Raw genomic sequence first — 10,763 nt, forward strand, 5'->3', positions numbered from 1 at the left:
ATGCCTCTGTGCTAGACAACTCAATTGTGTGGTTCAGCCCCGTTACCATACTACCTTGAAAAAGAGTAAAGTTCAATTTCCTGAGCAGATCTGGTTAATTAGCAACTATTAAAGCTCACAATTGCCATATATGGCTTGAGGTTTTTGCCTGAGCTTTCATTTGGTCGTGCCAGCCCGCAGGGCAGGCGGTGTGTGTCAGTGTTTGCATGTGGCTGTTCATTTGTTCGGTGTTTTTGTCTTGCATGCATTATTGAAATCTGTATCCACTCCTATTCTCTTGAATCAGAAATGGTCGGATATTTGCGCCTCTCAACGCTGCAGGATTTGCAAATCATTTTGTGAGAAGCGATTTTTACCTTTGCCTTACAACTGCAGCAAACGAAGTGGCTGTACAGTGCACACTCTCGGGCCGCCAGCCACATAAAAAAAAATTACACATGGCAAAATGCCTGTTGCTGTACCAAAATCTGCAGCGCCAGAATTGTTCCTGTTACTTTTGCAACTGCAGCTGCGGCAGGAGCTGCTGCAGCAGCTGCTGAGCTGCTGCAGCAGCTGCTGAGCTAGCCGGCTAGACCACGAGAAATGTGGCGCACTTATTATCCAAATTTGGATTTATTCGCATTGGCTTTCGTGTTTCTCTTGCAGTGGCTGCAGCATTAGCTGTTGCTGCTGCTGCAGCGCGTCACCCTCTCTCTTAAGGTTTGGAAAATGCAGCAGGTCTTCATCGAATTCCTCCTGCGATTCATACTGCTGCTGCTCTGTGCTGCTGTTGCTGCTCCACAGGCGTTCTACGCTGCACACAGCAAAGCAGTGCAGCAGCTTCTGGTGTCCACATCTCAGCAGCAGCACAAGACCCCCAACAGCGTCCAGTGAAAGGCAGCAACTACCTTGCCACAAGCACAAAACGCAGCAGCAGCAAGGCAGATGCAGCAGCTCCAGAAGCAGCAAAACGCACTCATAGAACTCCCTGGCAGCAGCTGTCATGAGGTGTACAGACACTGGACCGAGACAAGCCACAAACCACTCGCTGCTGCTGCTGCTTGTCCGCGACCTGTTTCGCCGTGTGCTGCCGCTGCTGCAGCTGCAGCTGTCGGATACTTCGGGAATCTCCAGAGAGCTTATGAGCGACCGCAGCAATCGAGAGACCCTCCTGCAGCAGTAGCAGCAGCAGCAGCACAGAAATTCCTAAAGACTGAACAAAAAGGCAGTGCTACGAAAGAAAACTATTCTCAGCAAAAAAAGCAAAACTTGACTGTAGTGCAGCAGCTTCTGCAGCAGCTTCTGCAGCAGAAGCAGCACCAGAAACCGCAGCAGAAGCAGCAGCAGAAGCACCTGCCGCAACAGCAGCAGCAAACCTGCAATGAGCAGCCGTTCCGCATGTCCCAATAAAAGCAACAAGCCCCAAGTCTCTTCGCTGCAGAGCCTCCAGATTCAGACAGACCACGTCCGTCACGCCTTCCTGTAGCAGCAGCAGCAGCAGCAGCAGCAGCAGCAGCAGCAGCAGCAGCCTTGGAAACCATTGGAAGATAACTGAAACCGAAACACTACACATAGGCGCGAGGTGCTAAGAAGGCTTGGTTGCGGCACTTGTTGAGGTTCCTGGATTCTGCCTGTTTTGCTGTTTCTGTTGTTGCTGCTGCTGCTGTTGCTGTTGCTGCTGCTGCTGCTGTTGCTGTTGCTGCTGCTGCTGCTGTTGCTGTTGCTGCTGCTGTTGCTGCTGCCACTGTTCCTCACCTGAGCCAGAAGAGACTTGAACTCATCCAAAGACGGATACTGGCCTGTGCGAAACTCCAAGTCCCTGACACAAGGACACACAGTGCAGCAAGCTGCTGCTGTTCAGGTGCCTCAGCTGCTGCTGCAAGTGCTGCTGCAAGTGCTGCTGCAATTGCTGCTGCGATTGCTGCTGCGAGTGCTGCTGCGAGTGCTGCTGCGGACTGCGAGGCTGCCGCTGATTCTGCTGCTTGCGCTGCACAAGTTCAATTGTCTCGCTAGGTCCAGCAGGCTTACACTGGAGGCACAGCAGCAGCAGCAGCAGCAGCAGCAGCAGCAGATCCTGCTGCTGCAGACCCTGCTGCAGGGTGAACTGGCCAGCGAAAGCCTTTGGGAGGTTTGTGAACAGGATTGAAGAATGCTTTCCAGTCCTCTTCCAGTGTTTGTGCTGCATCATCCCATTCCTCATCTTCATCAGCAGCAGAAGCAGCAGCTCCCGGAGCAGCAGCAGCACTTGCTGCTGCTGCTGCTGCTGCGTGCTTCCCCCGCAGGTACTGCTCCGCACGCTGCAGCAGCAGATCCCTGTTGTCTCTGTAAAACCTTTGGGCTGGAGTAAGAGTAGCATCATCATCTCCATCCCAAATAAACTCGGGGGTGCCATCACCTGCTGCTGCTGTTGTTGCTGCTGCTGTTGCTGCTGCTGCAGATGTTGCTGCTGCTGCTGGCGGTCCTGCTGCTGCAGCGATGTGGGGAGGCAGCAGCTGCTCGAAGGACTGCTGCAGCATCCCCCGCAGCCCCCCTTCGGCTGACTCCGCAGCAGAAACACAGTTAAGGAAGCTCTTCTGCCGCTCAGCAGCAGCAGCTGCTGCTGCTGCTTCTGCATCGGCCTCTGCTGCAGCAAACATCTCTTGCTGCTCTTTGGATAGCACAATCTCTGCATGCACATGTAATGGAGAATCACCTGTAGCATCACCGCCATACGGCGTGTCGCCTTCAGATTCCATACCGCTGTTGTTGCTGCTGGAACTGCTGCTGCTGCTGCTGCTGTGGCTGCTGCTGCTGCTGCTGCTGCTGTGGCTGCTCTCCTCAAGGTCGAGGTCCAAAATGTCGTCACTCCCCAGGCTGTCTCTGCTGCTCCTCGCTCCCAGTTTTCTGCCGGAGCCGCGAAATCTGCCGTAACGTATGCCGCTGTTGTTGGTTTTGCTGCTGCTGCCACCGCTGCTGCTGCTGCTGCTGCTGCTGCTGCTGCTGTAGATGATACTCGGGCTCTTCTCGGCCGCTTCCTCAGCAGCAGCGACCTCCTCAAAAACACGCTTCATCCTATCACCGTCTCTTAAAACTGAGTACCAGCGCCATGTCCCCGCTCTGCTGCGTGTGCTGCAGCAGCAGCAGCAGCAGCAGCAGCAGCAGCAGCGGACCCGGACAGCGGCTATGCTGCTGCCAATGTTGCGGCTGATCAGGCCTGCTGCTGCTGCAGCAATGCTGTGTTGGCCATGTCTTTGCGCAAGGGCGAGTTGACCCTTAATGCTGGCATGGGAAACACCCCTGGCAGCAGCAGCAGCAGCCGCAGCAGCAGCAGCAACGGTTGCTTTGGATGCACTGCACTGCATCGTAGGAGGGAGGATCACCAGTACATACACTCCGTAGGCGGTCTCGCCCTTTTCTCCAGTTTCTTTTTCTTCTTTTTTAAAAAGAATTGTTTTTTCAGTGTTAACTACTCCTTCGATGTAGCTGCTGCTCCCGCTGCAACAGTGTTGCTGCTGCAGCTGCTGCCCAACAGGCTCGGCTACATGGTCAGGGAAAATGCTGTTTTGTAACCTTCACACACATTAGTAAGCAATCGTTCTAGCGCTAACACTTTTATCAGCAGCAGCAGCAGCAGCAGCAGCAGCAGCAGCTTGCATGCGCCCAGGGGCGCAGCCCCGTGAGGGCAGCAAACTCTAACTAGAGGCAAATATTTTTCTTTTCAAAATCGAAGTTTAATACAAAAGTCTGCCGCGTTTCAGGGCGACTCCCTTTGCTCTTTTGTGCTGCTGCTGCTGCAGCACCTGGGAGTTGCTGCAACGCGTGCAGCTGCAGCTGCCACACGTACAGCTTTTCGAGTACGCAGCAGCAGCAGGAAGGACAGGAGGAGCTGCACGGTCCACGGCAGCAGTAAGGGTAGCAGCAGCGGCAGCAGCAGGGGCACCCGTAACAGCAGCAGCAGCAGCAGCAGGATCAACAGCAGCAGCTGGAGCAGCAGCAGCAGCAGGACCCAAAGCAAGAAGCGGCTGGTGCTGCAGTCGAAACGCATGCCGAGATGTTGGGGCCCCCGCTGCGCAGCACTGGCTTCTGGAGGGGGGCCTCGGGCGCCCCTGCAGCAGCAGCAGCAGCAACTGGGACACCAGCAGCAGCACGGACTGTCTCTGCTGTTGCTGCTGCTGCAGTCAGGCCCCGAGTGCAGCAGATAAAGCACGAGGTGATTTATGTGGCCAATCCCAAGACCTTCATTTGCAGTGTATGTACACTTCCCATGGCCCAGACCTGCAGAACCGTGAGCAAGCTCCAAACCCTAAACCCTAAACCCTCGTGCCCACCCAAACCCTAAACCCTAAACCCTAGACTACAACGATTATTGGCCGCAGCATGAGCCGCAGTAAAAGCCGCAGCAGCGGCTGCAGCAGCAGCAGCTGCTGCTGCTGCAGCGACGAAGCGGCGTCAAGTAGGAGCCCCGCGAGCGTCTAGGGTTTAGGGTTTAGGGTTTAGGGTTTAGGGTTTAGTTGTTGTTTGCTTCTGCAGCTTCCTTGTCTCCACTTGGCATGCGGGTCTTGCACTGAGCAAATGCTGTCCACAGGGCAATGCCGCGTGTACGGTCAAGCTGCTACTGCTGCTGCTGCTGCTGCTGTTGTTGTTGCTGTTGCTGCTGCTGCTGCTGCTGTGTCGCTTGTTTTGTTTTATTGTTTGCTGCTGCGCAACGGCGTGGTGCCGGTCTCTTTGCCGCTGCAGCCATTCTGCATGCGTTTACGTGCTGCTGCTTCTGCTGCTGCTGCTGCTGCTGCTGCTGCTGCTGCTGCTGCAGGTGCAATGGCCGTCTGCAGGGGGCCGAAGAGATAGGGCCTTCTGTGCCGCTGTACCCCTGCAGCAGCAGCGGCTGCTGCTGCTGCTTCCTGTCTGAAGCTTCGCTGCAGTACCATGAGCGGCAGCACGGGCTGGAGAAGCAGCTGGCCTTTATTGACGCTGCAGCAGCAGCTGCAGCAGCTGCAGCAGCAGCTGACACACCAGCAGCAGCAGACGCAGATGCCTTCATTGCTGCACTTGAGGAGCAGGGGCAGCTCACGCCACCTCAGGAGCAGCAAGAGCCTTTTGCTGCTGCATCTGCCGCAGCAGATCAGCAGCAGCAGCAGCAGCAGCAGCAGCAGTCGCAGGCGATACTTTCACCCCCCACTGCGCAGCAGCAACCGCAGCAGCTAAATGCTTGGCAGCAGCAGCTACAGCAGCACCATGTGCAGCACCAAACGACGAAGCAAGTGCAGCAGCCGCAGCAGCAGTTGCTGCCTCAGCCACAGCAGCAGCCGCAAGGGCAGGAGGTGCAGCATCAGGCCACAGCGCAGCAGCAGCAGTATCTAGAGAACCAGCAGCAGCAAATGCAGCAGCAGCAGCAACAGCAGCAGCATTTGCTGCACCAGCAACAACTAGTGCAGCAGCAGACGAATCAACAGGCACACCAGCAGCAGCCGCTGCAGCAGGTGGGGCAGCCGCCCGCAGCCCCCTGGGCTGCAGCTGCGCCAGCTCCCGTTGCTGCTGCTCCCGTCGCCGCAACTTCTGTTGCTGCAGCACCCCTTGCTCCTGCTGCTGCTGCTGCTGCTGCTGCTGCTGCACCTGCCCCCGTGCCGCCTGCAGCGGCTACAGTGCGCACACCGCTGCAGCTACAGCAGTCCATCAGTCAGCAGCAGCAGCAGCAGAAGCTGAAGCAGCAGCAGCAGCTTTTGCTGCAGCAGCAGCAGCAGCAGCAGCAGCAAGATGCAGAGGACGACAACCTAGACGACTTCCTGTAGGCTTCCGCTGGAACCCTTTGCTTCCTTTGGCAGCTTCTTTATTCTTTTTTTTTCAGTTTTTCTTTCTACAATTAGTGCTGCTGCTACTTTTATTTATATTTAGAAATATATATACATACATATATATATATATATATATATGAGACGCAGCAACTGCAGCAGCTTAAAAAGAAAAGGCAGGCAGGCAGCTGGGAAGCAGAAAGCAGCAGCAGCGGCATCAGCAGCAGCAGCGTGAGCACAGCAGGAAACGCGACACGAGCAGCAGCACAAGCTGACAGCAGCAGCAGCAGCAGGAAAGGCAAAGGAAGCCCATATATCTTGTAAGCAGTGCCTAATCACCAGTGCGTAGATGGGAATGTTGGAGAAACATGAATTCGCAGCAGCAGCAGCAGAAGCAGCAGCAGCTGCTGCTGCTACTACTGCAGCAAACGCAAAAGCAGAAGCAGCTGCTGCTTGCTTCTGTTGCTGCCGCCACTCCCGCGTCTTAGCTAAAGCCAGCAATGCTTCAGCAGCGGCAACATTTGCTGCTGCGGGCGCTGGACGCAGCAGAGCAGCGGCTGCAGCAGGAATGCAGCAGCAGCGTGTCTTGACAGGATTTGCTCACAAATCCAGATCGACAGCTGATCCGCTAGATGCTGCTGCTGCTGCTGCTGCTTCCTCTTGCTGCTGCTGCTGCCGCTGCTTGACCAACCGCAAACGCTGCAGCACCTCCTCTTCGCTCAGGGGATGGGTAGGGTCTGGCAGCAAGGACGGCAGCGGGGGAGCAGCCCGCAGTTCCCTGCAGCAGCGAAACGCACAGAATTGCTGCTGCTGCTGCTGCTTTCCGGAAGTATCCAGGCCCGCAAAGGAGTGAGAGCAGCAGCAAGCTCAGCAGCTTCCAGCAGCAGGAATGAGGCTGCTGCAGCTCCAGCAGCGGCAGGAACGGCAGTTGAGTAGCAGCAGCACCACAGTGGCAGCAACCTCGGCAGCAGCAGCAGCAGCAGCCTCAGAAGCAGCAGCAGCTCACTTCAGAAACTTCAATTTGTCTTCTTTGTCCTTAAGGCCGACCCAATCAAACCACCGCACGCGACGAATATCCCATCCGAGATCACTCAGCACTCTGGAAAAATTAAAGAAAGAAAAAAAAATGAATATGCAATTGGGCAAGACATTGGTAAACAAATGCTTAATAAAAACAATGAAGCCAGAAGCACTCGCGCTAGCAGCAGCAGCAGCCCAAGGAGCAACGGAAGCAGCTGCATGCGCAGCACAGCAAGCCTTGACCGGCACATTATTAGCAGCAGCAGCAGCAAGAACCGCAACAGCGGCAAATCCCCCAGCGGCGACAAAGTCTGCAGCAGCAGCAGCAGCTACCTATGTTGCAGCTTCACAGGCTCTGTGTACTGTGTGGTTGAAGTGTAGAAGGCAGCAGGACCATCTACAAAAATGCAGCGCCTCTTATCCTCCGCCTCTCCAATATCAATCCAGAAGCAACCCCAACTGAAGCAGCAGCAGCAAAAAGACGAAACACGCGATCAAACGCAGCAGCAGCAGCAGCAGCAGCAGCAGCAACGTAACGGCAGTACCCACTGCAGAAGCAAAAGCTACGCAACAACAGCAACTCCCGCACCAGCGGCAATAACACAGCAGCAGCAATTGCTGCAGCAGACAGTACCAATCACTGCAGCAGCAGCAACAACGCAACAGGTGCAACCACTGCAGCAGCAGAAGCAATGCAAGGCAGCAAACAACGCAGCAGCAGCAACTGACTGAAATGTGTTGCGGTGAGCAACGCCGAGAGCAGCAAGACAGTCCGAAACCTCCCAATGGAAAGGCGAAGGGCGACGCACAGGGTAGGGAATACGGCGCAAGCTGCAGCAGCAACAGCAAATGCAGAAGCAAAATTGCGGGAAGGAGCAGCAGAGATGCATGCAGCAGCAGCAGCAACCGCACGTGCTGTTGCAGCTGCTGCAGCGTCACTTCTACAGCTGAAGCCCTAAGCTGCTCATCCTCAAGTCAAGTAAGTCCCCGCAGCTAAATGTCAAACCCTCAGCCCCGAACTCCAAGCTCCAAACCCTAAACCCCAAACCCTAAACCCTAAACCCTAAACCTGCCTCAGTCTGGCGTAGAACTGCCGAACTTTGCGAGGAAGAGCTGCCCAAGTCTGCGGCTCTAGCACTCGAACAGCAACAGCTGTCTGCAGCGCCTTCTCTAAGTGCGTAGGACGAGCGCATATAAACACCCTGCAGCAGCAGCAGCAGCAGCAACAGCAGCAGCAGCAACAGCAGCAGCAGCGTCAGCAGCAGCAGCGGAATGAATGCGGCAGCAATGGAAGCGCGAATAACACGATATAGCCGTAGCTGCTGCAGCACTGCCAAGCGCATCGGTGGGGGCCATGACTAGCATGTGCAGAAGCAAAAACAGCGCAGCAGCAGCAGCAACAGCAGCAGCAGCAGTAATGGAAACAGCATTAGCAGCAGCAGGAGCAGCAGCAGTACCACACACTAAGACTTTGTTGGAAAGCCAATAAAAGCCTTGAGGCTTAATTAGTGACCATCGCAGAAAGGCTGCTAAGTTGTGGCTAGCCCTAAACCCTCAAACCTAAACCCTAGGGGGCTCTAAACCCTACTTTGAAAATCTTTCCATGACAAACATTTTCAGGGGCTGCGTGTACAGCCCAATCGCTGCAACCGGATGCATGCAGCCCCGAAACTGCAGCGAGGGAGCTTCTTTGAGTGCATGCAGCAGCACTTCGCTGAGGCGCTCTCTAAGAGATGGCGGGCAGACCCCCTAAACAAACGAAAAGGACAGGAAAAAGCTGCTGCTGCTGCTGCTGCTGCTGCTGCTGCTGGGTGCTGCTGGGTGCTGCTGCGTTCGCTGCAGAGAATGGAGCAAGGGCAATAGTTGCTGCTGCAGCTAAGGCAGCAGCAGCAGATGGAGGTGGAAAATTGAACACATTTAGGCAGCAGCAAGTGATGGCTACAGCAGCAGAACCAAATGATATAATAACACAGATTTGCTGCAGGTAAAAAGATAGGGAAAAGGATAACAAGACAAACGACACCGAGATAAAAAGACGCAAATAGGCACAGAAGGAAGAAAAAAACTAAAACCACAAAGAGTGAAACGGAAAAATCAAGACAGAAAGCAAGAAGAAACCAAAGAAGCAAAAATAGGGAGAGAAACTCATCAGAAAAAAGAAAATGAAGGACGCAAAAGTATTAAATGATAAGAGGCGGAAAACGGACTCCAGAAAATTCAACAAATGGACATTTTTGTGAAAATAAGTGGCCTCAGAAAGATATTCCAAAAAGAACCAAACAGATCAAACAAAATAACTAAATGGCAAATAAATGCTGCATTTAAAGGAGAGAAAGAAAAAGAAAACAAAGCAAAAACTCACCAACTTCGCCAGACCCACTGCAACTTTTATGAGATCTCCTGGCCTCATGAGCGGGGCCTTAAGCACTGCTTCCTGTCCCACCTGTACGTACACCCGGACGCAGCAAAGCCCCAAAAGAACTGCATGCGGAATTAAATAACAAATCCACAAAATGTCAAATTCAAATTCGTGAAATTCGAATTTGTTAAATGCAAATTCAAAAGTAGGCCGAGCAGGATTCGAACCCACGACCACCCGGTCCGTAGCCGGGCATTCTATCCAACTGAACTATCGGCCTGAAGTGACCCCAAACCCTAAACCCTAATATTCAAACCCTCGAGCCTGAACCCTCGAAGGTAAAACCCACAGCCTAAACCCTAAACCCTCAAAGCCGACCCCAAAGCCCTAAACCCATGCCCAGAACGCACGTTTCGCAAGCCCAGTCACTGCTCCCTGTAGCCCAGCCCCAAACCCTAAACCCTAAACCCTAAACCCTAAACCCTGTCCCAAACCCTCACCTGCGTCAGTGCATCCGAGTGTCTAATGTTGACTCTGCTGAGGGCCCAGGGCACAGTCATCAGGGCGTGGGAGTTGAAGTCATCGAGAGAAGCCAAAGAGTATCTCAAAAGAGATGAATAAAGAACAGGGTCAAGAAACTTGGACTTGCCAAACCTTCGTTTAAAGCCCGCACACATGCACACACACAGCCCCGCATGCAGCGGTGCATGCATTGCCCACTGCATGCATGCATGCGCTGCATGCATGCACTGCGTGCATGCATGCAGTGCACGCATGCATGCACGCAGCTGAGCCTCTTAATGGCCTCTAAATTCGCACTCTTAACAATTATAACAGATTTATATAATAGAAAAATTACACATTTTTTAGTGCAATTGTAGTTAAGAAATTAATAGGTGATAAGAAGCTAGAAATACCAGATAAAGCTCTACCTTTTGCAGGTTGTTGCATTAATTCATTTATTTATAAAATTTAGTTTAGGATTTCCTGTTTTAAAATATTGTTTAAAACCTCTTTCACATTTATCTTGCTCTCGAAATCCTTTTCACATTCCTCTGCAAGAGAGGCACCGGAAGAAATGCAAGAACTGCTGCAGCGGAGAGGCGGAAATAGAAAAGGATTTAAAGGGGAAAGTTAAAAAAAACGAAAAAGCAAAAAACGCCAAAAGATAAAAAATGAATAAAAAAAGAGAAAAGACAGGCTCAGCGGCCAAATGCGAGCAGAATGAAAGTCAATGCCCTACTTAACTCATTACCCAATTATCTAATTAACGAATTAATTAATGAATTAACAAATTAATTGATCAATTAATAATTTCAATTGCATAATTAGTTAATTAACTAATTAATTTATTGAATGGGATTGTCTTCTTAAATGTTGCAACAGCGGCATTTACGGCCACGCCACAGTCAATCTACTTTTCGTGGGCCAAGCTTTAAACCCTAAACCCCGAACCCTAAACCCTAAACCCTGAACCCTAAACCCTAAACCCTAAACCCTAACTCAAGTCTAGGATCTCACCCGTAGAAAAGGTAGCCCAGCTGCTGCGGTGTGCAACTGTCTGCCACTTGCTGCGCCCGTCGAGAGAAGCCAAACCTGAACTCAAGAGCGCCTAAACCCTAAACCCTCACGCGTAAACC

General features: G+C 52.9%; 3 protein-coding genes across 3 annotated transcripts; 1 reads left to right on the forward strand and 2 right to left on the reverse strand.

The window, feature by feature from the left end:
* Nucleotides 1–612: 612 nt before the first annotated feature.
* ENH_00046580 (Chromosome III, complete sequence, related) lies at nucleotides 613–3,320 on the reverse strand (the record flags this gene model as incomplete). Its single annotated transcript, XM_013581033.1, has 5 exons — nucleotides 613–793; nucleotides 956–1,150; nucleotides 1,356–1,459; nucleotides 1,735–1,798; nucleotides 2,008–3,320. 5 exons carry the CDS (start codon nucleotides 3,318–3,320, stop codon nucleotides 613–615), a joined length of 1,857 nt encoding a protein of 618 aa, XP_013436487.1.
* A 689-nt stretch (nucleotides 3,321–4,009) lies between these two features.
* Nucleotides 4,010–5,744, forward strand: ENH_00046590 (hypothetical protein, conserved; the record flags this gene model as incomplete). Its single annotated transcript, XM_013581034.1, has 3 exons — nucleotides 4,010–4,243; nucleotides 4,489–4,556; nucleotides 4,769–5,744. 3 exons carry the CDS (start codon nucleotides 4,010–4,012, stop codon nucleotides 5,742–5,744), a joined length of 1,278 nt encoding a protein of 425 aa, XP_013436488.1.
* A 600-nt stretch (nucleotides 5,745–6,344) lies between these two features.
* ENH_00046600 (hypothetical protein) lies at nucleotides 6,345–9,683 on the reverse strand (the record flags this gene model as incomplete). Its single annotated transcript, XM_013581035.1, has 7 exons — nucleotides 6,345–6,522; nucleotides 6,751–6,843; nucleotides 7,098–7,223; nucleotides 7,494–7,595; nucleotides 8,353–8,513; nucleotides 9,127–9,207; nucleotides 9,624–9,683. The coding sequence occupies 7 exons, from the start codon at nucleotides 9,681–9,683 to the stop codon at nucleotides 6,345–6,347; spliced, it is 801 nt and encodes a 266-aa protein (XP_013436489.1).
* Nucleotides 9,684–10,763: the final 1,080 nt, after the last annotated feature.

Source organism: Eimeria necatrix, genomic scaffold, assembly GCF_000499385.1.
Source record: "Eimeria necatrix Houghton genomic scaffold, Enh_scaff356, whole genome shotgun sequence".
NCBI classification, from domain to species: Eukaryota; Apicomplexa; class Conoidasida; order Eucoccidiorida; family Eimeriidae; genus Eimeria; species Eimeria necatrix.